Genomic DNA, 24,450 nt, shown 5'->3' on the forward strand with positions numbered 1-24,450 from the left:
CATCCACTCTTTCCAGTCGATGGTAAGTTTTGGCGTACTCAATCCTTGCTATACAGTAGCTACTCTTGGCTCCCTACGACTGTGTACTACGCAGTATCGCCCTCATGGCAGCATTCCCGACATTTGCTTCCGCACTGTGGATGCGGACGAGCCATATCGGCGCAGCCGCGCTCAGGAAGCCGCGCTCTCACAGGCGTGATTCTATCTGTGATGAGTGGTCTTCAGATGTGGTTCATTCACGAGTGAGATCCGTCCACCCTACACCGTAGTAGTACACGGGCAACGAAACGGTCCCATACGTGGGTGCACCGCTACAACCTGTGCTCTCACGTTACGGTCACATGATATATTTCCAGACGCGTACTGTCGCGGTCACGACTTACTGACCGTCGGTACTTCAGCAAGAACTTGGGGATCTTGGACCCTTTGAGACGGACGACCATCCTCGGTGCTTGCTCCAGTAGTCTTGGTCGATTCTTCCATCTGTTTGAGAAGATATGCCTTCCGTCTACCCACTCAGAAGAAACCCGTCTCAAGCGTCGCAGCATACATACACCCACAAGGTAAAACGTCCCGTTGGTGCCACAGAGCAAGCCGTTGAAGACAAGCAGAAGTTGTATTTTCCAGTCGAAGTACTCGATGAGATTATTGCAATCACTGTAGCCAAGCATAAAGACTTCTCTCGCATCGCCAACATTTCCCTTGCCTCCTATGTGCTCCGCCAAATCGCCCTCAGACACTTCTTCGCGATGTTCGCTCCTGTATCAAGCCGGCACTGGTCTCGCTGCTGTCAAATCCCAGGCATATTCTCCTGGGTCCGGTTAGTACCCGTTGACATACCACTGGCTATATGCGCATTGCTTGACGTTCATTACGCATATATTCAGCAAGCTGAAGTGTACCACCGACGTACTGACGCTGCAACCCACTCTGCTGCTGAAATTGCTGAACCTGCAAGTCGTCGAGCTCGACTTCTTGCCCGACGGACTTGCCACTCAGGCTCAGCGTGTCAAGCTCCTACTCAGCCTCCTGCCGGCGACTCTCACGGAACTGAGACTGCTCAACGTACCTCGGATCGACACGCATATACTCGGTCTAGTCGCTGCTCAGTGCCCTGCTCTGGAGACTCTGGACGTGACGTGTATCGGGCGTTTCGACGAAGGTTGTTGCTGGCTCTGCTTCGAGGAATCGTCAACCTGCATTATCCATTCGCCGATCCCGGACGTGTACCCCAGCATCAAGGAACTCTCGGTAGCTTTCTCCGCTTCAATGGTTTAGTCGGCGGTCTGCGAGCTGACAACTGCTTCAGGTAGCTTTTGGAACAGCCCTGAAGCCTCTGCAGCGCCTACAGCATGTCTTCCTCGGTATTTTGCTCTCCAGCTCGGATATTTTCGACGCCCACTTCCAGCACCGCTTTGGGCCCTACATCATGTACAGCGACGGGCCAATTGGCCCCGACGGCTGCGGACTCTGCGTGCAAAACCACGCCTTGCTGGTTCGGCAGGACGAGCTCATCGCAGGCGCTATGATCGCAAGCATCCTGCCGTCTCTGCAGACGATCTCCTGGAGCACGTGGTTCGCGCGGGAGGAGGAAGGAGACGAATCGGACGATAGACTCACCACGGTCTGGATCCGTAGGGCCGATGGCGTGATACATGCACGAAGGGAACCTTGGTAGGAGGACGCAGCAACGCGTGCGGCGTATACGGCTTCGCCGGTATGAGTCCAAAATGTCCAGTGTTGCATTGCAATAAATGGGAAGACCCTGATGGTTGACTGATCTGTTAATTTAATGGCGAGTGATCGATAAGACGGGGCATATAGAGATGAGCGCGGGTCTTCTGATAATCATAAGTACCAGTGACAGCGACTTACCGTCAGAAGGGAAACGCAACGGCTAGAGCTCATGGATTTCAGCGTAAATCGAGCCGTGATGACCCCCAAAGAGACACAATGCTATGCATTAGTTCCCTTCCTACGCGGTCGAAAGCTAAATCCGGGACGCCACCGCAGGCAGAGTTGAATTTGGGAGGGACATCGACGACGTCCACGTCCCGGCAAATTGTCCGGGTCTGAGGAAGGGTCATGAATGTGGATAAGGTCGGCCATGAGAAGCATACCGTTATCATAACTGCCGCGGACTAGGGTATGCTGGCAAACGGATAGCATAGCCCGTCAGTGAAACATAATGTGAGAAATCGAAAGGAAGAACAGTCTTTGCTGGGCCAAGCGGGCTGTCCTGAAACAGAGAACAATGGAAAGGTAAGGAATCAATAGATACGCACTATCGATCGTGTGGTCACTAGCAACCATTGCCGCTTTGGCCATGGCCTTGTATTCCGGATGTGTGGCTCGCGCTCACGTGAGTGTGTGGACGCGAGGGAGCCACAGTTCGACGAACGCATAAATACCCTGCGCTTTGACCGTCAGCATCCCCTCCGTGGACCCCAGCCCAGACCCTGCCCTTCACTCACCCGCTTCCGGCGCTTCTTTGTCCTTTCTCCCTCTTGTTCAATGCTCACGACTATGAACTCCTACAACTCTACGAGCAAGGCGACGGAACTCGCCCGCTTCAAGGATTTCTTCGCGCGTCTGAGGTCCGGGGACTTCGACGCCCTCGCCAAGGAGATGCCCCCTTCCCCCACCAAGTCCCGGTCGACGATCAGTGACCTCACGAGCCCACGGTCCTCGATGTCGTCCGACGAGAGCGCATGGCCTACCACCCCCGAGACGCGTCACCGCGCTCTCTCGACGATCGGCGATAGCGGTTCGGTCGCAATCGCTGGGGAGGACCACGAATTCACGTTCGAGCACGCGACGCACGGCTTCGAGTCCCTCGAGGAGATGCGACGGCTGGCCGCCGAGGAGGTTGCGGCGTCGCAGAAGAGGTTCCAGCCCCTCCCCCTAGACCTTCGCTCGCGCAAGATGTCTATCGCGGTCTCCGAATCCGAGGAGGAGGTCCGGGTCCCGAGGAGCCCCAAGAAGCCACGTGTGGCCGCCCAGTCGAACGGCCGTGAGGGGAAGGACGCGACGTACGAAACTACAGGGGCTTCTGATGACCCCTTCGCTCGTATTCCTCCGAGTCGTCCTCGAGGCGCGCAGGAGATCCCTCATACCAGGCAGGAGTCGGTCCACGAGTCGGACGAGGATGATACCGAGGATGTCAGGCCCCCCTTGCTCATCAGCGAGGTCCTCGCGTTGAACTTCTTGCGCGAGATTCAGGAGAGATCCCAGCTGTACTCGCCCAACAGGGATGCGGACTTCTCTGGCCTGAGGCCCCCGACCATGTTCCCGGCTCCTCGTCCTACCTTTGGCGTCGGCGAAACACGGGAGAGCATTGCGACCCTCCAGGACCGTCCGATGAAGCGTCGCCTCCATGACTGGACGCTGGATTTGGACCTATGAAAAGGACACATGGTGAGTCTCGCTGTTTTCCAAGCGCTGCAGGATCATACTAACCCAGCGACTCAGGATCATCGCGCGCGGAGGTTGCTGCCTGCGCTCTCTAACCAAAATTGCCGATCCTCATTATGACCCGGCTGTATGACTTCCTTCTTCTAACTTATCCTCTTATGTTGTCACGATGGACTCGCTCACGTTATCATTGTACTCACATCGCTGCCCTCCACCACGTCAATGTCTCTCTAGTGTTGTTGCATTATCGGATTGTAACTCCACGGGCTCATCTGTAACCGTCTGTCTCGTCAATCACAATCTTGTTTCATCGTTCTATTGAATGAGCCTGCCACACACCTCCAGCGAGCTCGACGTTCGTCTGCTGTCTTCTTTCTCGAGGCCGTCGCGGCGCTGTGCCCGAGCTACAGATCGGAAGGACTACGCCTTCCAGTTCTGGTCTCTCACTGTGGGCGGTGGAGACACGTGGCATGAGGGTCTGTCCGCCACATCGGCCACACGGGATCTTCCTGTATGCACCGTAACGCTCACGGACACCTGTCCACGACTCACAGACTTGCTGCTAGGAACGTCGGGGCGTCTCTGCGCTGAGTACGCACGACGTAGGCTGTTATGTCGCGTCCAGCCAAGATCACGCTAGTCAGCGCCCTTTGTGCATCTGCCTTTGTCATTTGGGGAGTGCACTTCCTTCAGATCCGCGAGCGCGAGGTATGTGTGGTACATAGGACTGGTTGTTCACGAGAATCATCTTTCCCTACAGACGATGTTCCAAGGAGTGCTGCGCGACGACGAGCGTAGACGAGAGAAGACACGTCAAAGGGAACTGGATCTGCAGGAGTCCCATCGGAAACGGGAGATCTACGAGCGCGTCCAGAGTGTGTCGAACCACCCTTCCTCTTCACCGCCGGGCCACGCACCCTCACCGTCTGAATAGACATATGTGTCTGATCTTCTGTGCCCTATCCGGCAGCGAGGTCCTCACTTCACAACGCTGTGCGTTCCACGTTTGATGCCACTTAGCACGTCTTCCGGTCACAGTGCGTACCAGCTACTAAACCTCCTTACTCCGTACCTCATGTAGGAGACCGGTGTAACGAAGTCAAGAGCCGGCGCTCAGAACGCCCGAACTTCTTCGTGATATGCACAGAACTTACGTGGCTGCGAACCGTCACCCGCGCTTCCGACATGTCCACACTCGTCGTCCCTGGGTGTTGGGGAGTGTCAGTCCCGTAGGACGAAGTCAGAGTTGCTTTCGTAGGGCAGTGGCCGCCGGTTCTCATGGAATGCTTTCCCGGGGAATATGGCACGCAGGACCCCGTATCAGGAGCTGCTGAATGCTGGCCGTTGTGTGGCATTGGACGGCGATCTCATCTCCCAAATGCACTCAACGGGCGTGCGGCTCCGACCGGAGCACTTATTATCACGATTCGCTAATGGAGGTCTCATTGCCCTGCTTGATATCCCGTCGTGCAGGCTGCTTAACTTCCGATGGACGCGATTTATGATACAGTGCTATAGCCCGTCAGCGGAGCGCCGTTGTTCAGCTGAGCACCCTCGAGGCCTACTATAGAATGGTGTATATGTTCGGCTCGCGAGGTCATCATGATCGAGGAGTTTCGCCTTTGTGTAGAATTCGCAAGGGAATATCGTTGACCACTGCCGACTTTTGCGAGTGTGCTGATGATTTCAGGGAAGTTTGACTCTCGAGTCAAACTCTGGACGACTTAGGCGTGTTCTCGTGGATACGCTCAAATGAATTGTCACAAGTACGCAAACACTCATTTAATACCACCTAACGTCACGTCCTTACACACTACAGGGTTGCATTGCACTGGCATGCAACGTGAGCTGGCGATGGTCGCTGTATGTGTATCACACACCTCTACGATGGGAATGCGGGTCACTCCAGGGGTTCCTGTGAGCTGCCTCACTCATCCTCGAGTTCCTCGTTGTCGAGGAGATCACCTACGCAAGCGGCATTCAGCACATGTAAGGATGAAGGGGAGAGAAGTACACTCACTGCCCTTGCAGTACGCGTAACTGAAACTGATCTGACACTGTCGCTTCGCCAGCTCTTCGGCTATGTTGACACCTAGGACCGTCACTCGTCAGTTATTGTGAAACCGTGACGAAAGAACGGCTCGGTGCTCACCGTCACCAGTGGGGGCGCCCATGGCACCGGCGATGAAGGGTAGTACGAGAGCGGTAAAGAGTATGGCAACTTGTTTGACCTGCATGTTGAACGCTAGACGATGTACCACGACGAGGAACTGAAGGGAAGACCACAGGAAAGCCGTTTATAAACCACGATCCATTGCAATTTGGCAAACAGAGCGACGATATAGCGGGAAGAGTGGTCGTGTGTTGGGATGCTGAGGTGCTGCTCCCGGCCCTACTCTATCAGTTTACGCGCAACGTCGCTCACGTGTGCAAACACAATGACAGTATCGAACCCGACCTACGATATGCATGAATGGTGTCGTTTTTCTCTCTCCTCGCATCAGTGTGCGATCTCATCATGTATAGGCGTTCTTGTACCTCTCGCGGGATGTATGTACACCACTCACGGTGGTTAGCATCACGCTCGTAGTCTCAGCGTCCGGACTGCCCGTGCAACGTTATCCAGAGCATGAAACCTGAAGCGCTGCGGGCCCTGGGTACGAGGATGGATGGCGTTCTATGGTTCCCGCCCTCACCATTCATGTGGTTTGACTGCGGGATGCTGCTTATTCTCCCGATTATACAAACCCGATTTTGCGTCAGGCTCACGCACTCGTGAACCGACGTCTTGAATTCTGCGGCATCACTGGCGCTGGTCAGCGCTGGCCAGAATATGCTCGATGCATGATCCTACGTGCGTGACCTCCTCATGCTGTTGCTCGCCGCTTTGACGGAGCTAACGCGAGATCAGCCTGGGCCTGGCATGCTACGCAGTGAGACTCGTGTCTGTGGTAGCTATGTTCTACAAGGCATCTGTTCGAAACGAGCTCCGCAGCGGATGCTCTCGAAGTCCATCATAGATCCCTGTGTTCTCTGGTTCAAAATCGGACAAGGTCGGCGATGCCCTAGTCGACACTACCATCGGCTGATTAAGTGACGGTGCACGCCATCATACAGCTATGCACATCGAAAAACACAGTCGGCACGTTGAATGGCGCGGTGATAAACATGTCTTCAATTGGACTGAAATTGATCGAAACAGCTCTTTGAGAACATACGCTTGAGCTACCTCTCCCCCATTCAGCCTGGACGCCCGCGTAGCTTCTAACTTGGTATGCTCTCCGCTCTTCTCAAAGATCAAACGCAACAACACAAGAAACACGAAGCGCTTTCTCAACATCCTGTCACATTGTGGCCAGATTATTCCAACCTGTTAGAGCGCTCCCGTCATCGGGATAGCTTCGCCCAGACTCCTGAACGCGTCGAGTAGCTCCCGGTCCTCCGCCGACATGGCATCCACTTCTCCATGAATTGTGCCGACAAAGGGCAGTTCGTCCACTTCACATACAGTCCCCTCGTCCGGCAACGTGCCGTTCTCGAAATATGCACGTACGTGCTTCGCCGTGCAGAGCGACGGGGCAGCCAACGAGCAGTGGCCGTACGAGTTCTGAATCAGGAGTCCCGAGGAGTAGCGTTCATGCACGCGTTTCGCGTCGCTCAGCGGGCAGACCGTGTCGTACCTCGGCGAGACGATGAGCAGAGGATGGGACGTGTTCGCAGCCGCGAGCGGCCCGGTGTATCGCCACTTCGGCCGGATGCGCCATGATGAGCAGCGTAGATACATCTTGCCCCAGTACGGCGAGCCGAAGCTAGACGTGGCTGCGAGGTCCTCGAACCAGTCGCGGTACCCTTCATCTGAGTAGGTCACTGGCTCGCCGTCGCCACAGGCGATCGCATAGAACGCCTGGTGGTCCAGCTCCCATGGTGGAGGGTCGTCGCACTTGCACTTCACGCCTGCACCGAACTTCTCCTCCATGCCCTCCAAGGCGGTCTGGTTATTCTGCTCTATGGCCAAAAGCGTATCCGCGAGGGGTGCATACAGCTTCGTGGGGCTATAGGCAGAGCGGAAGGCGTTGTAATGAACTGCCTTATAAGTCAGGACGTAAGGGCCAGCAGGAGCGAAAGGAACAGCAATCGGGTGCTCCTTGAGGCCTCCGAGGATGGCTTCCACCCTGACTTGGATCGCCTCAACAGTGTCTTCGTACAGAGGACACTTCGAGGGGCCAGCCTGATGGCAGAAAGTGTACAGCGAAGCCCAGACTGCATCCGTGTCGAGCAGGTTGGAGTTCCAAGACGTGTTACGGTAGTTATGAGCGTCAAAGACGCCGTCGATCACAACACGCTCGACCTTGTCGGGATACATGGCCGAGAAGTACTGACCAAGGACCGAGCCATAACTCTGCCAAGCTTGCTCGTCAGCGGCTGACATAGATCGCCGCAATATAGAGTAGTACTCACGAAGCCCCAATACTTCAATTTCTCCTCTCCGAGCTTCTCGATGATCTGCAGCATGTCCGTAGCGACACTCGGGGTGCTCATGAATCTTCCCGGACCCCATTCCTCCGCGGTCCCATTCGCATCTTCTTTGCCGACTCCGCCGAGGGCTTCCTCGCATTTGCGGCCGAGTGCTATCTCGCGTCCACGGGCAATCGGAACAGATCCATCGCTCAAGTTCAATGCCTGGTGACCGGCCTGGAGCGTCCAAATCTTGTATTGGGAATCCGAGTCGAAGCACTGCGCAGAGGGCGTGCTGGCGCCAGTGCCGCGCGGGTCGAAGCCAAGCACGTTATACAACCCGCCTGAGATACGCATGATGTCCTTGCCCTTGCTTCTGACCAAGTCAGTTCCGGACCCCCCGGGGCCACCAGGGTTGATCAGAATCGTGCCCCTCAAGTTCGCAGGGTCTGTTGCAGGCAGCATTTGCAACGTAATGGTCACATTGGGGCCATACCCAGCGGGTGATAGATAGTCGAGGGGCAGGAGAAGACGCGCGCATTGGTATTCATCGAAGCAAGGCGTCCAGTTGATACTCTCGGATGGTGTGAGCTGGCGAATGAAAGTCAGCGTCTGCACTGGCGCGCGTTCGTGCAAGGTACACGTACCGAGTGCCAGTCGAAGTCTGCTACGGTTGGGGACTCGTAGAGCTGCAGAGAAGCAGGCAAACGCTCCGAAAGAGCGATATGGATGCCGTAGACGATCGCCAATACGATGATCGACTGAAGTACGGCCGCATGTCGCCAAGATCGCCGTTGTTGGTTTGGGCCAGGCTGATAGCCATGGCCACTGGGGAGTGGGAGATCACCAAGTTTTGTCTCGAGTTGGTCCAAACCCATGATATCGTGAGTAATCGCCAATAATCAATAGTCCATCAAGTAGTGCGATGAGAAGGGCGAACTGAGGGGGAACGCTCGACGGTCGGCAATATATACCAATGATAGGACCGCCGTGTGCGCCGCAGCCAGCATTCCCATGATACTATCACTATGATAGGGCACATTGCGCAACAGACGCTGGTGCTCACGCCTCGTCAGAGGCTGACGAGTATCAAGGTCCGCACAGGACAAAAACCTCTTCGCTGCAAGCCTATATAGCCCTTAGGGAGCCGCGACCACGTGAGTCCACCGTATGTAGCGGAATCCCATCAGAATACAAGGATTCTTACTTCGGCGCATAGTATACCGTCAGAGCTGTTCCAATACTGTCATAGCTGTCGTGTTCCGTTCGGAGGTCCCGGGATCCGATCGGATCTAACGGGATCCAAAGGAAATCGGTCATATCTTGCCAAATCCCGTCATTTCCTGTCCGTTCATGTCCTGTTGCAGCCTGTCCCTTCATGTCCCGCCCTGTCCCTTCACTTCGACGCCTCTCCTGTCCGTTCATGTTCCATGACAGCATTACCCATGGGCCTGGACTTAAATGGGTTATGTCTAGACTGAGTGAGTTGCTATGCACATGTATCCCATACGAAATGGTGCATTCCTGACGGTTCCTGCCAGTTCCCGTCGGTTCCTGTTAATTCCCATCCCTTCGCGTCCTCTCCCGTCCCTTCGCGTCCGCTCCCGTCACTTTCCGTCCTGTCATTACCTGTCACTCCATCTAACTTCACGTCAGATCTTGTACCGCCCGCTTCAGTTCGCAGCGTAGTTTCTGTGTTGTACGCCACGGCGAGCTGCAGAATAAAAGTCACCTATTGTCTGCGAATTCACTGAGTCAGCAAGTCCGAGCCATTTGGTGTTGCTCAGGTGGCCGGTTAGGCTCGTTCTTCGTGCTCGTATCACCCGCTTCATTCATGGCTGCTGTCCTCCTCAACATACGTACAGCTTTCCAAATTCTCGCAGCAGATGTCCGCTCTGCGCTTGATTCTGACGCCACTGATGTTGATATCCTCGCTCAGCGGCAGGAAGATGTTCTCCGCCTTCAGACTTATGCGGATCAGGTCCGCCTTTCGTCCTTTTACCTCTGGTACTATTGTCTTTGACTAATACTGGCCTGGCAGGAGCACATGTCTATTCCGGAGGATGAGTTTCGGAACCTTCAACACAGTTTCGTTACCATGCTCCATGGACTCGATGGTGCGATTGTCATGCATCTCGCCACACTACATGCAATACGATTCCGACATCGAGCTCTCTGTGACCGCACTGCCTGGATCTTACTCCACAGCACGGCAGACTACACCGAAATGCTGCCTGCTTACCGGGAATCCGCTCTGCGCTTATATGCACAAGCAGAAGAGGTATGATCCGCTCCTCATATTAGTTTTTTTGGCCTGAACATGCGCAGAGTCATGCGCTCATACCGCCAGACGAGCTCGCAACCCTCCGCACAAGTCTCACCAGCCTTGTTGATAACATCGACAGCACTGCCGAGGATGTTGCCCGGTCTACCACCCTTGTCGACAATATCCGATCAGCATATTTTGTGCTCTGTGATCGGGTAACGACGGCCGCTCAGACCCAAGTCGGCGATGCAGACAGGTTGATGCTACAGAGGGAGGAGGTTTTGCGATTTCTTGCTGAGGCAGAGCCCGTACGCTTCCTATCTTGTTTAAGTCGTTGATTCAGCTAACACTACAACTTCCCTCTGCACAGCACTGCGCACTCTTTCGCCCCGCAGAGTTCAATGACCTCCGCCTTGGTGTCTCCAATATGGTCGATGTCCTTGACGACGCAGTCCACCGCTCATCGGATCCGCCAGCAGGACCACCCATGGTTGTTGCCCAACGTGTAAGAACTGGACGCCGAGGACGTCCACGTGTCGAAATCAACCCTACGTTCCTGGAGACTAGCTTACAGATGCGAGGACCGACTGGCTTGGCACCAGTCTTCAACTGCTCAAGCCGCACTGTTCGCCGACGAGCCCTGGAGCACAACCTTGTCGAGCCTGGTGCACCTGTCATTCAGCAGGCCACGGATGATGCTGGGAATGTCACACGCACTCATACGTCTACAACCTCGCCGGTCTCTACACTCACTGATACCGAGCTCGACGTCATAGTAAGCTCCATCCTTTCGGTCTTTCCCAACTTTGGGCGTCGCATGCTGGCTGGCTGTCTGCGTGCTCAGGGCCACCGCGTTCCGCGCACCCGGCTCCTTGCGGCCTATATTCGTGTGCATGGTGTAACGGGCAATATCTTCGCTGATCGGCGTATTCACCGCCGAGTATACAAGGTTGCTGGCCCAAATGCACTGTGGCACCATGATGGTCAGCATGGTGCGTGACATGCGGCATCTAACTCGTTGTGATACTCATAGCAGCCTTCTTTACAGGTCTTATTCGGTGGAAATTCGTTGTTCATTGCTTTATTGACGGCTGGTCCCGGTACATTGTCGGCATCCGCGTGCATAACAATAACCGTGCCGAGACAGTCTTGCTCCTCTTCCACCGTGCACGCGCAGATTGTGGCGATCCGAGCCGTGTCCGGGGCGATCACGGTGGTGAGAATGTGCTAGTTGCTCGGTGGCAGGATGAGCATCGAGGTCATGGACGGGGATCATACATATGGGGCAGGCAAGTGCAATGATCTCATTGTCATTGTCATTGTACTGAGACGATGACTTTAGGAGCGTCCATAACACTCGTGTTGAGCGCCTATGGTACGACTTCACCCGTGGGGTAGGCCAGAAGTGGAAGAACTTTTTCCTTCAGCTCGAACACAACGCCGGTCTCCATTGTTCGCGCCCTGCACACATCTGGCTTGTTCACCATCTCTTTTTGGCAAACATCAACGTGGATGTCCAGGACTGGGCCGCATCCTGGAACAATCATTCCCTCCATGAGCGGCACGTTGCAGACCGCTCCCGCAGCCCTCGCGACCGCTTCATCTTTGGAATGATTGAGAATGGGCCACGGGGTATCAGCAATCACCAGGAACTCCGTGTCCAGCGACGCGAAGCACTCCCTGATACTGTTGATGACCCACAGGCCTACGGGATCGACTGGGATGTCCTGGATGATCCCATGCTCATGGCGCACCATCTTGCCAACAACCCGGACGAGTGGGAGGCGGCAAACCCATTCTCTCCAGGGTACACTCGGCCCAGCGAGTTGTCTGTGGTCGAATGCGAGGCACCAAACTGCCCCTTTACGCCCGCTGAGGTGGCTGCTTTTGATGCAGAGCTTGCACTCCGCGTTAACCGCACGACTCGGGATATGGGGATTTGCCGCTTAGTGTGGGTGGAGGCTCTTAGGATATGCCAGCAGATGTACACCATCAATCCTGAGTAATCTATGGAATACAGCATCTGCGTATAGAGCAAATACTACCCTTAAGATCCGCTCACAGCATCACTTAGAAATTCTGTAAAGATAATGAGATATGCCACTGTTATGTCACGATAGAGTCGGAGGGACTCACGTCCTGAGGTCTTGTGAAAGACACGTAATTCCTCTACACAGGTCTCCCGTTTCATCGTTACCCAAGGAAGCTGCTCATCCGCATCCAGTTCGTCTTCGATCCCAACAAAGAATTTTCCTTCAATGATAGAGCCAGCAAGCTTGATCAGGTGCTGCTGGGCTTCAGGTAAGGAGACGAAGATGTGGGCGCGGTTGACAGGATGGTTTGCACGATATGCGGCTTCAAGCTGCAGGTAGATAGGGCGAATGTTCGCTGCGGTGCTTCTCTCCACTCCCGCCCATTCATATATGTCTTCATACTTCACACGGGCTGACCGTCCTTGAACTCTAGATCCCACCGACTGAGGCAAATGCCCTTGTACACGCAACTCCAAGGTGCCCACGGGACTGTTGACTGGGATGCCAAAATGCGAGAGGATGTTCTTGAGCTGTCGGAATCGGAACAACCAAAGGTTCAGCGGTAGGGGGCGGTTCCGGGTACTGCGCGAACGGCTGGTGCTAGCGCTGCTCTGGAGTTGTTCCTGGCGACTCTGAATCGCAGTGATGATGTCGGTTTCGTCAGGGAAGTGCTGGTCTAGATACTGCTGTAGGAGCCGAGCGTCGGAAGATGTTACCAAGAGCCCATGAGAGTGGCTGGTTGACCCATTCTCCAGAGACTGAGATGGGTGTAGAGACTGGATGGTTGCCTGAGAATGATGCGTGCTTGTCAAATCCACATTGCTGTTGCTGAGCGGATTCATGCTAGGGGCTGTGAGAGACGGAGGTTTCGTCTACTCGCACTGGGAGGGAACGGGCTGCCTGGCGGCTCGAACGTTGGTGGTCGCTCCGCGACCGAGTCGTAAGTGGGTCGTGAAGGTCGTGTGCTGGCGAGGAGCCGGCCTGAGATATACGGTCGGGTTGGCGAGGAGCCGCCGCGACACGTATACCGACGTGCACTAGCGAGGAGCTAGCGTGGCACGAGTCGTCGAGTCTTGGCGAGGAGCCGAGACGCGAGGAGTCGTGGACGTACGCGGAGGTGAGGTCCGCGAGGTGAAAGCGTGCCTGCAGCGAGGAGCCCAGGAGGCCAAGACGGCGAGGAGCCGCTCTTGGGGTAGGAGACAGCGAGGAGCTTCTCCTCAGAGCGGCGAGGAGCTCGCGCTGTGCGCCGAGGAGCGAGGAGCTCGCGCGGCTGGGGACTTACCTCCTGGTTCGGACGGTGCGGTATCGCACACGGACGAGTGTGGTAGGAGTTCAAGAAGGTCTGGCGTCTAATTGCTGGACGCGCGCGAGATGACTGCGAGCGCGCGCCTACGTAATTACAGTAAGAATACAAGATGTACTAATTAATCTAGGGACGCGGTACGAAAGCCTGCGGGTCGCGATTATCGAAGGTAGTCCTATATACGTTAGCGTACGCAGCCTTGATGCGCTCTACCGCATCCATAACAGTGCCCCCCATCGCGAGTCGCAGGTCTTGAGCGATGTCGTCCCGTAGGTTCCATTCGAGCATGAGCCGTCCGATTGCGAACCAGTGCCTCATGCGTACCACGTCGTCGTCACTGTCGAAGTAACGCGGCTCGTCGGCGGATGGATATGTTGTCGTTCCTTGTCCCCACGCTCGTCGAATACGGTCGCGTACTCCTGCCCAGATGGCCCCCCGCGCTGCGTCCGTCGTGGCCGCTTGGAGACTTGGTAGCCGCCTTGCCGCTAGTCGTTCGAAATTGTATCGAAACAAGAACGTCCGCAAACTCCAGATCTCGTTCTCCCTTTCGTTCGGGAGAGGGTTCCGGAACGGGTCGATGGCGCCGTCTGGTAAGGGACGAGCTGGATTGGTCCTAGCAGCTCTCACCAAGTTAGGAGGACCTCGGAGGTTAGACTTCCATTGACGGTGGTTCCGCAGAACCCAATCCTCCGGCTTCCTCTGCAGACGTAGAAGACAGGGTCCACGATTTTGCAGCCAAGTGATCGTGCTCAGGTACCCTTCGTCGCCCTCCGCTAGCAAGAGTTGGGGAGAGGGTAGCGGCGTCCCCGCGTCTTGAGGATAGACCGGCGCGGGACCCAGCTCGTCTTCTCCCTTTAGCCGGAGGACTGGCACGTTTCCGTCACGCTCGAAGGGATGGTGGAGGTATTCATCCACCTCGGCGGCGGAGTGCAGCGGAAGGCGGGTCCTTAGAGGGACTCCGGAGGGTAGGCTGACCGTGTGCAGCTCGTCAACGGTTGGGGCCGTCGGGGGAGTCGGGAGCGTGTGGGGGGTTGCTTCCGAGATCCGGCTCTCGAGGGGTAGACCCATGCGTTCGAATAACGAAGTCTTTGAGCGCTTTTCATCGGGACCCAGTTCTCCTTCTTCCAGAACAGGGATCTCTGGAGGATTCAGTCGAGAAAGGAGGCTCGAGGGCTCCAGCCTATCCAGCAGGGATCGACGGGGAGGAACCGGAATAGCTGACGCAAGTCGTTGTTCGAGGGGTAGCGAGGGCGTCAATGGCGGGGGAGTAGCGGGTCTCGTGGGGGCCCGTTGCTCAGTAGACGACGCGGGGCTTCGCGAACGCCTACTAGGCCCAGAGCTCCTTTCCCTCCCTCGTGTCGGCGCGTGAGGCGTCTCCTCCCTTCGATTGAATCGACGGCGGTCGTCGAAGTCAATCCTTTGACCCGGAGGAGGACGGTTCATCCCGCGGGGGGTGTATCGGACCGGGGAGAAATGCAGCCGCCGAGGCGATCGCCGGCGATCGGATTGTCGTTCCGCGAGACGGTCTCGGCGGGGGGAAGGAGAACGGGACCGTCGCCGGGAGGCGCGTTCCAATGGAGCGGGGGAACGTCCCCGACGCGGCGGGGGAGGCGACACGCGACGAGGAGGAGAGCGATGACGCGAGGGACGAGCGGGCAAGCGCGAAGGAGACGTTCGACGAAGAGGGGCAAGAGGAGTGATTGGAGGAGGCAGGAGGGACAGTCGTGACGACGGGGAAGCGCGTCGCTTACCCCGGTCCAGCTGACTCGAAGAGGCCGACGAGGAGGTGAGGGAAGGCTTCGTCGCAGACTCAACCCGCTTCGAAGGAGGCGGAGAACCAAGGACCATCGGGGAATCGACTCGGGGAGGAGGGGAAACGTCCATTCTCCTTCCCAGGGGAGAAGACAGCCTCGGAGGCGACGAAAGAGGGGTAGGATCGGGGGCGGGCTGATTGACCCATCCTTCCTCTTCTGCGACGGAGGTGAGCGCGGCAATAGGACTACCGGCTAGCGGTCGAGCGGAGGGGACTGTCATGGGCAGAGACGGTCCGGCGACCGGGGCGGGTCGGCGAAGGCCACGGGATTTCTCCCAGTCGAAGTCCGAATCTTCGTCCGCGGACAGGAATTCCGCGGCGCGTTGCTTCTGGCGACGCGACGACTTCTTCGTTTTTTCGGGCGGAGGACCGTGCTCTTCCTCGTCCCAGGGTTCATTGGACAAACGTCCATCGACAGAATGGATCCGCAGGAGGAGTTGAGACGCTGCGGGACCTTCACGGCGGGAGTACCAGACGGGGATACCGAACCATACTAACCGCTTGATGAGGTCTTCGTCTGACCCTCGAACCCAACAACCGACGCCGACGAGGCTAGGAGATGGGGCAGCAAGACGCCCTTCGTCAAACGCTTTCTGGAGGTAGGAGCGGTACGCGTACGCCCTCAGCTCCAGTAAATGGCGCTGGATCGTCGCCACATGCTTGCGGGCCGTCTCGAGATTGGAGTCGATGTACTCGAACTGGTACCTAGCTTCCTTGACGTCCGCTGGTCGGAGGACCAGAGACTTGGGCGGGTCTCGATCTCTAGAGAGGAATCCCTCCGCCCGAAGGAGCTCCGCATCGTACAGGCCCGTCAAAGCTATGATGAAGTCCGAGTCGGACTTGCCCTTGCCGCTCTGGTTGTTGAGGATGTGGAAGTTACCTCTCCGTCCATTCCTCTTGCAATCCAGAAGGACGTACGCAGGGTCGACTCCTTCCGCGCCAGGAGGTATCTCGTATATGAAGGGCAGATGGCCCCTGGCGCTGCTCCAATATTGCGGGTGGAATCCCGGCTCGAATATACCCCTCCTACCATCTGAGAGAACATCCTCGTGGTCCCGCGGGCCCGGCGGAGGGGAAGGGACGTAATCGGCGTTGGGTGAGACGGCGTAGGACCCGTCCTCCAGAGCAGCCATAGCACGGACCGCCCGGTGAGCCGAATACAGCGGCCAGTTTCTATCCCTTACTTGCGGCCTCAAGGGAAGGACCTGGTAGTCCATAGGGACCCATAGGGAGGAGCGGAAACGTGGCAGTTCCCTAGTCGCTCTCGAAGGTCGGGACATGTCGACGCTCAGGAGGTTCGGAGTCAAACACTCTTGAGGGAGCACGAAGGAGAGGATAGAGAACGAGACGAAGTTCGGAATGTCGAACACCCGTCTGGATGAGGCGCAGAGGTTCGGAGCTTTCGAACACTCGCGAGTGGTAGTAAGAGAGGGAGGAGGTCGCGCGCTAAAGGCGCTGAGCTAGCTACTTCCGCGACGCGGTCACGTGGGGAGTGTTCCGTCGCGGATCGCGTACTACTCGCGATCGGAACTTCGCATAACTATGGTAATTCTAACTGTACAGTACGGGTCGTTGCTATATACGGGGTCTAATTGTCAGACAGGGGAACGGTCGAACGTTCGCGCTAGCGGGTCAAGTTATGGATCGCTTTGAATTCGCGAAGGATCTCGTACGCGTTGGCGAGATGCGAGGCGGGTTCCCAAGTGTCGTATACTGGACTGTATCCTTTCCAGCGTACAAGAAACTCGAGGCGATTGCTTCTTGACTTGTTCCTTCTCCACGCTACGATGCGTTCGACTTCGTATTCTTCCGCAGCCAAGATCTCCGAGTTGCGTGGGTCCGGCAGGACGGGGCGATTCACGCCCATTACGGATCCGTCGGATTCTTGGTATCTGCGAAGGTGCTCGATGTTGATGACCGGATTCATGGGATAGGTGTTGGGCATGGCGAGCTTGTACACAAGAGGGTTAACTTGCTCCTGAACCAGGAAAGGACCCAACATCTTTTGTACGAGCTTCTTTCCAGTGCCCTTGACGTCGACTAGTTCCAGCGAGTGCGGGTTGACTAGCACGCGGGAGCCCACTGGGAAGGTTTCCGGGCGACGGCCCTCATTGAACGTCCGAGCAGCTTGTTCTTGAGCCATGGCGATAGCGTCACGAGCCCTTTGTCGGTGGAGTTCCATACTCAAGACGAACTCGGTAGCTCTTTCGCTAACAAGCAACGGACGTTGCTCGTAGCGGTTAGTGCCGCCTATGAAGTCGGCCGACCCTTTTGGTTCGAATCCGTAGAGCAGGAAGTAAGGGGAATACCCGGTTGTTGAGTGAACGGATGAGTTGTACGCGTGGGCGAGGGCTGGGAGCCACTGGGACCATCCTTGTCGGTCTCCTTGGACGTAGGCTCGCAGCATGGTTTCCAATCGCTGGTTAACAATCTCCGTTTGGCCGTCGTGCTGAGGGTGATGGGAGGACGAGAGGGAGAGGTGAATTCTCAATTCTTCGGCGACTGATCTCCAGAATTCAGAAATCCATCGGCCGTCCCGATCGCTAATGATATGGTCCGGGATACCAAAGCGGAATATGACTTGCAGTACGAATAGGTGGGCGAATTCCACCGTATTCATAGTCCCTTGACAAGGAACGAAAAGGGCGTATTTCGTGCATCGGTCGACCACCACGAATATGGCGTCGAATCCGTCCGAGAACGGCAAGCCCGTGATCAGGTCGAACGAAATCCATTCGAACGGTCGGTCGGGTACCGGGTTCGGTCTCAGGAATCCAGCTTTCGCCCGGTGGTCGGCTTTCGTCTTCTGACAAACGTCACAAGACATGGCGTAGTCCTTGACATCTTTCCGCAGGGTAGGCCAGAAGAACCTCGAGTTGATGCGCATAGCTAGCTTGGCGGGTCCTTCGTGTGCTGATTCATAAGGAGAGTCGTGAATCCTGGCAATGAGAGGGAATACTTCAGCTCGAGGGACGCAGAGTCTGGCAGGGTCCGAGCCCGTCCGCATGTATAACAATCCTGAGTCGTCCGTGAAGAAACATTGTCCCGCAAATTTCTGTAGACCTGGTTCTGATGCCTTCATCCACTTGATTTTGAAGAAAGCATCTTTGGCGTAGCTCTTCACGAACTTCTCGCGATATTCGTTACTAAGCTCAATCAGAGCAGTCGGTAGCGAGACATCTTCGGGTGGCCCGTAGAGAGTGCTCGGATTCGTTGTCGCGATAGCGGGCGGCTTGGGATCTTGTTCCGTGGTCGCGATGCTGTCTCGTTTCTTCTTAGTAGGCACTACTGGGGGGCGCCGGTGTTCCTTGAATCTCGTAGAGACTGGAGCTGCTAGCTTATCTTCAATGTTGGCGTCGTCTCGGGCCTCGTCGTAGTTCGGGTCTCTCGTGCAGATCGGAGAATCGATCATGCTCTGAGTATCCTCGCGGTCCGAGCAGATCGGTGCTTCGATCATGCTCTGGGTATCCTCTTCACTCCACTTGTATTTGCCCCCCACGTCGAGGCCCGAGTCGTCGACGGGGGAGTTGCTGAAGGGTCCCCAAGATGGAGCGGCGTCGAGGACATCTTCCCAAGAGCGAATAATGGTCGCGACTGCTGCCATCTTCACCGCCGGAGATCGTTCTGCAGCAGACTCGGCGGCCGCGGGTTTGACTTGGTCAGTAACAATTGGAATCGAGGGGTCGGACAGTGGTGAATCGTGAGCGGGAGGCTCTCTGGGGAGCCGCGATAGAGGATCGACGTTGGAATGAACTCGACCCGCTCGGTGTACGATGTCGAGATTAGGCAGGTAAGCCGCGAACACCGCCCCCCAGGCTGCTAGTCTGCGATTGGTGTTCTCATAAGTCCTGGCCCATTGGAGCGCTGCATGGTCGGTGACTAGAGTAACCTGTTCGCCTTCTATGAAAGGCTGGAAGCGGACAAGACCGTCCTTCGCCGCTAGAGCCTCTCGTTCGGTCGCTGAGTAATTCCGCTCGGCTGGTTTACAAGTTCGACTCCAATAGGCAATGACCCTCTCCACATGGACGGTCGTTTCGTCCAATGTGGAGGCCCATTGCCCTGGTGGGGGGCTATCGTCGAATTTGTTGGATATCCGTGAGGTGAGGCTGGGAACGGCGGATCCTTCTCCGAACGCTTTGTTCAACCGGTCGTAGGCTCGAGTGCCTTTGAGATCGCCTACTCGGATAGGTTGTACTTGCTGTAAGCAAGCTCCTAAAGCAATATCGGAGGCGTCCGTATACAACCGGTATGGATTGCCGGCCGCAGCATGAGCCAGGACCGGTGCGGATTGGAGAACGTCCTTCGCACGCTGCCATGCTGATTCGCACTCGGCCGTCCATTCCCACTTATGATCCTTCTTCAACAGCTCGAACAGGGGTGAGACGATGAAGGAATAGTAAGGGATGTAAGTGGAAAAATAGACCGTCATGCCGAGGAACGTCTGCAGGTCGAGTACGCGTTTGGGGCGTGCTAATTCCTGAACGGCCCGTACCTTCTCGTGATGAGTGGAGAAGCCCAAGCGCGACACCTTTTGTCCAAGCAGTAGGATTGAGGTGTATCCGAAGTGACACTTAGGGGGGGAGAGTGTGATGCCAGAGGAGATAACGGCTTTAAGGACCTTGTCTAGGTGATCGATGTGCTCGTTCCAGGACCGTGAATACACGACGATATCGTCGATGTACACCAGAGAGAACAACCAAAGGTACGGGGCTAGAACTCCTTGCATCACACGCTGAAAAGCGGAAGGACCATTCCGCAATCCAAAAGGTAATCGTTTGAATTGGAACAGCCCGTGGTGCGTGCGGAAAGCAGTCTTTTCTCGATCGTTGTCGGCGACCATGAGTTGCGTGAATCCAGATAAGGCATCGAGAGAGGTGAGCACTTGCGCTCCGGACAGAGCTTGGAGGATTTCGTTTTGTCTGGGAATAGGGAATTCGTCCGGTACGGTGACAGCGTTGAGACGTCGGTAGTCTACGCATAATTGAGGTTTACCGTTTCGGTAGGCGATCAGTACGGGGGCCCCCCAAGGACTATTCGACGGCTCAATTACGTCGAGATTCAACCAGGCTTCGTGTTGCTTGTCGATAACCTCTCGTTTAGCTGGGGACGCAGCATACATGGGCAAGGATACAGGCCGCGCGTCCGGCTGGAGTTTGATTTCGACCTCGGTGGGGTTCTGACCCAGCCGTCCGTCGAAGGCAAAGGCCGCTTGGTTCACGCGTAGCATACGAATAAGTCGGTCGCGTTGCTCATCGGGCCATTCTGGGCCGATGTCCAGTAGTTTTTCCAACTCGCTTGACGGGTAGGTTTCCAAGTCGGGAAGCTCGGCGGTCTTGGGTCCCCATTGATCGTCGACGTCTTCGGACAAACCCGACGCATTATCATCCGCAGGGAGGGTATCAGAAGCTCCACGTATAAATGTCTGTACCGAAGCTGCATGAGCTAGCAACTCTGGAGTGGAGTCGGCGAAGTATCCTTCGGGTGCATGGAGTAGACCCAACGTCTCGCCCTCCCGGATCATATATGGTCGGTCCGTGGGGTTGGTCACTGGAACGTACAAATGACCGGTATCGATCATAGTAGGAGTCGTCAATAAGAAAGTCCCGTCCGATTGACCGAGTACAGTCTTTTCGATGAACCATTGCGATTGGGTGCCGAGAGGGAGTCGAATAGGCACCGGGCGACAAGAGTGCGGAGCTATTCGCACATCTTGTGCCGCTAATGCTGAAGGACGTTGGGTTTTGACGAGTTCTCTATGACGATCCGCTCGGCGTCGACGATGCGTTTTTGCGCGTACAAAACTGGAGTCGGCCGCTCTGACCACCACCTTGAGACTGGGCCTGTCCTTGCGTACTGAAGAGGACGCGGGGATCGAATACCCAGTGTTTCCTACTCGGATAGCAGAACCTTCCGTAACGCTGCGAGTAACGCTTAGCTCGTAGTTTACGTGGAAGTCTTCTCCTAGGAGTAGCGGAGCGGACATCCCTGGAACCACGTAACACTCGGCCGTCATTTTAAGGACATGACCTTGTTCCGTCTCGACGTATACTTGTGTCTGAATATACCCCGATATGCGGAACCCTCCAGTCAACTGGAATAAATTCATGCGGAGTCCTTGCTTGACCTTAGGGCGAGAGGCGGCCGGGAGCGATTCAAGGTATTCTTGAGAGATCAAAGAGATGTCGGCCCCCGAATCTGCTCGGCAGGTTACGGTAGGGTGTGACAAACATCCTAGACGCAATGGAAAAGACAAGGCCGCGACTCCTACTGTCGAGTGACCAGCAGGTGGATCGCGCACTCTAGCCAGGGGAACTATTAGAGGCTCGCTTGACTTCGGAGGAGCGCGGGCGACAGGGACGTGGTCGTCCACCGCAGCTGCGGTCCCAGCGAAGCGATCCGGGTAGCTCTCGTAATGAGAGGAGCCGTCTACTGATAACGCTTCCGCAATCATATCAACCAGAGAGCTGGTATGATCTCGTTTGGGAGAGTCAATCTCCTCGAGGATATGCGGGTGGTCGAGCGGCAAAGGATGCAAAGGGCGCGACGGGATTTCGTCGACGTCCTCGCAAGCTACTCTCAGGGAACGCTTCAATCTTGAAGAAGCTTCGAGCTGTTCCCCTTCAGCCCTGCGCACATCCGCCCACAAAGCGCTAGACAACCTGGCATTGCTCATGTTACTACAGATATAGGCGACAAACGCCTCCTCGTACTCCTCGTTCTCCTGGTCGTCGCAATCGTACTCAGAATTGATTAGTAGAGCCCTCCGTCCGACGTCGTATTCGTTCCAGTGAGGACAGTCCCGATCCCAATGGAAGGGGCTACCGCATACTCGACAATCTCCTGGGGGAGGGCGCTTGCTCTTGACGGAATCGTCTCGAGGGTATTTGTGACCAGCTGGAGGCGGCCTACGACTCGCTCCTCTCGTCGGACGAGACGAAGGAGTCCTCGACTGGATATTGAGAGCAAGGGCTTCGCGTGCGGCATCTCCATTCGCTGCAACCGGAACGGCGTTCTCGTTCACGGGCGCAGGAGCGAGAGAAGGGTCGTCTCCCTCATCGAGGTCGGAAGCTGCACTTCCAGGTAAGCCATCCGCCGCGAAAGCGCGTCGCGCCGTGGAGAAGTTCCGCGACTCGGGTTTCGATGCAGGAAGATGAAGTAGTTGTTCGTATTGCGAAGTGCGAGCGGGGGCCATAGACGCGAAAGCGATCAACTCGTCCGACTTGTCCGCTACTTTAGACATAAGGGCGGCGACTGTCTCGATGGAGTCGAGCGAGAGGACGGTGGACCATGTGGGAGGAGCGTTCTGCATCACCGCCGCTATCTCGAAGGCCGGGTTCTCCAACGCGCTGGTCAGATGACGGTGGTACAGTAGCCTTCGGTCTACGAAATCCATAGGAAGTTCTTTGTCATGGCCGGGTTGGCGGAAGCGTTGACCGTCATACTGAGTTCGCAGAGAAACTTCAAACTTGTGCGTGAAGAACTGGAGCTTGATGCCTTCGTAAAGGTTCCACCAGTCGGACGAATACAGTTTCTGAGTTGGGAAGTCGAGAAGTTGCCACCAGCGCTCAGCACGACCAGTGAATTTGTCCGGGGCAGCCGCTCCAAGGTCTCGCGCTATAGAGTCGTTCTTCCGGGCCAGGTTATTCATCTTGTGCAGGTAGATGAGGATCGTCTTGTGACTGCCGTCCCATCCTGGTATTGAATTTCTCGTGATTTTCTGATCCAGTCTGAGGCCAACCTCCTTAGGCGCGGGGATCTGGTGGATGATGATAGTGGGCCGGTTATCCGGAGAGGATTCCGATGTGGTAGCTCCTCCACCAGGAGGCTCTCCTCCAGGCGGACCACCGTAAAACCGATCAGGGCGTCGTCGTCCGTAGGGATCCCTAGAGGAGGGGTGGTCGTTTCCGTTATTTCCGCCTCCACCTCCGCCTCCACCTCCTCCGTCCCCTCCGCCTCCTGGAGGACCATTTGGTCCGGGAGGGCCGCCGGGTGGAGGACCTTCTCTTCCCCGGCTGGACTGACTCGAGTGCGAGGTACTCGGTGGGCGGGAATCGCCGCGTTTCTCGTCTTTTCGATTCGGAAAACTCGACGCAGGAGGGACATTTCCTCCATGCGTGGAATGACCGGAAGTACGAGATTCGTAGACGAACGTTCTCTTGCCGTCCGCGCTAGCCGACTGACGCGTTTGTTCGTAATAATGGCCAGCGTAATGAGGCGGGGCATCCCGTTGAGGAGAGCTCTGTCGAGAGGCAAGCGTCGGAGGTTGAGGTACTGAAGATGGTCGAGGAGCGGACGAAAGTCGAGAGGACGGGAAGACGGCGTCGCGCACTGTTTGCGCAGCCGCAGATTCAGGGAGAGCGACCGAATGCCCTCGCGGCCAGGGCGCGGAAGATCTTCGCTCGGAGGGACGCGGTTCAGGCTCGGCAGCTCCAGAATCATGAGCCCTCGAATCTCTTCGAGGATGAGGAGGTTCTTGGAATTGAACCTTTCTTCCCACATCTTCGACCACATGAGGAAGCGAGAAATCGGGGTTCGCGAGACTGGTCCGATGCGAGAAGCGAGGACGCGTGTCTACAGTAGGAGGGAATCGAACACTTCCTCCTGCTTTGGCGGGAGAGGAAGGTTCGGAGGAGACTGAGGAGAGCGCACGGGTTAGGTCCGATTCGACCCGCGCGGCCGAAGACGTCCGGGAGGGGGGCCCCGCGCTCTCTGCCATCGACACGGAAGCTCCATGTACCACGGGGGTTACAAGCAGAGAGGACGGAGGCCATTTGAACCGTTGATCGGGCGGAATTTGCAAGTTCGTTAGTTCCGAGTCGATTCCTTCCGCGTTTCCCAGACGCCTCAAGACGACCGCTTGATATTCGGGCGTCAGGTTTGAGAAGATGTCGGGGTGGTCGAGCCACTTGTCGATGACCATACGCTTGGAGTTCGAGGATCGGACGTGTTGACTGAAATCCGAGGCGGTAGACTTGACGGACTCAGGGTAGTTTGCTCCGTCGTGAAGGGCGCGTCGCTGGTGGATCAGCGTGATCGCCTTGGCCGCTCTGTACTGCACGACTCGGAAGGCGTCTGAAAGCAGCCCCCGCGATGCGGACGCCCGGAGGGCTCCCATGAGGGAATTGGCGTGGTCGGTCTTCCATTGGCGGTGAGCGTCTTCCAGGCG

The 24,450-nt window shown here is 56.4% G+C and overlaps 7 protein-coding genes across 7 annotated transcripts; 4 read left to right on the forward strand and 3 right to left on the reverse strand.

Annotated features, from left to right (window-relative positions):
- Positions 1 to 497: 497 nt before the first annotated feature.
- Positions 498 to 1,678, forward strand: C8Q71DRAFT_795251 (uncharacterized protein; the record flags this gene model as incomplete). The annotated part of the gene is made up of 4 exons (XM_047925597.1): positions 498 to 579; positions 628 to 820; positions 888 to 1,251; positions 1,310 to 1,678. The coding sequence occupies 4 exons, from the start codon at positions 498 to 500 to the stop codon at positions 1,676 to 1,678; spliced, it is 1,008 nt and encodes a 335-aa protein (XP_047781709.1).
- Positions 1,679 to 2,236: 558 nt separating this feature from the next.
- On the forward strand, positions 2,237 to 3,732 carry C8Q71DRAFT_475569 (uncharacterized protein). Its single transcript, XM_047918785.1, has 2 exons — positions 2,237 to 3,417; positions 3,472 to 3,732. Exon 1 carries the CDS (start codon positions 2,344 to 2,346, stop codon positions 3,403 to 3,405), a length of 1,062 nt encoding a protein of 353 aa, XP_047781710.1. The 5' UTR covers positions 2,237 to 2,343; the 3' UTR covers positions 3,406 to 3,417; positions 3,472 to 3,732.
- Positions 3,733 to 3,926: 194 nt separating this feature from the next.
- C8Q71DRAFT_745652 (uncharacterized protein) lies at positions 3,927 to 4,545 on the forward strand. Its single transcript, XM_047923019.1, has 2 exons — positions 3,927 to 4,122; positions 4,175 to 4,545. The coding sequence occupies exons 1-2, from the start codon at positions 4,027 to 4,029 to the stop codon at positions 4,346 to 4,348; spliced, it is 270 nt and encodes an 89-aa protein (XP_047781711.1). The 5' UTR covers positions 3,927 to 4,026; the 3' UTR covers positions 4,349 to 4,545.
- A 1,922-nt stretch (positions 4,546 to 6,467) lies between these two features.
- C8Q71DRAFT_475628 (alpha/beta-hydrolase) lies at positions 6,468 to 8,982 on the reverse strand. The gene is made up of 3 exons (XM_047918786.1): positions 8,517 to 8,982; positions 7,873 to 8,460; positions 6,468 to 7,813 (listed from the first exon to the last, which is right to left on the reverse strand). Exons 1-3 carry the CDS (start codon positions 8,745 to 8,747, stop codon positions 6,788 to 6,790), a joined length of 1,845 nt encoding a protein of 614 aa, XP_047781712.1. The 5' UTR covers positions 8,748 to 8,982; the 3' UTR covers positions 6,468 to 6,787.
- A 2,142-nt stretch (positions 8,983 to 11,124) lies between these two features.
- Positions 11,125 to 12,141, forward strand: C8Q71DRAFT_795253 (uncharacterized protein; the record flags this gene model as incomplete). Its single annotated transcript, XM_047925598.1, has 3 exons — positions 11,125 to 11,127; positions 11,381 to 11,424; positions 11,478 to 12,141. 3 exons carry the CDS (start codon positions 11,125 to 11,127, stop codon positions 12,139 to 12,141), a joined length of 711 nt encoding a protein of 236 aa, XP_047781713.1.
- Positions 12,142 to 12,182: 41 nt separating this feature from the next.
- Positions 12,183 to 13,010, reverse strand: C8Q71DRAFT_855358 (uncharacterized protein; the record flags this gene model as incomplete). Its single annotated transcript, XM_047927167.1, has 2 exons — positions 12,183 to 12,214; positions 12,272 to 13,010. 2 exons carry the CDS (start codon positions 13,008 to 13,010, stop codon positions 12,183 to 12,185), a joined length of 771 nt encoding a protein of 256 aa, XP_047781714.1.
- A 587-nt stretch (positions 13,011 to 13,597) lies between these two features.
- Positions 13,598 to 16,417, reverse strand: C8Q71DRAFT_855359 (uncharacterized protein; the record flags this gene model as incomplete). The annotated part of the gene is made up of 1 exon (XM_047927168.1): positions 13,598 to 16,417. One exon carries the CDS (start codon positions 16,415 to 16,417, stop codon positions 13,598 to 13,600), a length of 2,820 nt encoding a protein of 939 aa, XP_047781715.1.
- Positions 16,418 to 24,450: the final 8,033 nt, after the last annotated feature.

The sequence above is a fragment of the Rhodofomes roseus genome (assembly GCF_022264815.1).
Source record: "Rhodofomes roseus strain CIRM-BRFM 1785 chromosome Unknown C8Q71scaffold_5, whole genome shotgun sequence".
Taxonomy (NCBI): domain Eukaryota; kingdom Fungi; phylum Basidiomycota; class Agaricomycetes; order Polyporales; family Fomitopsidaceae; genus Rhodofomes; species Rhodofomes roseus.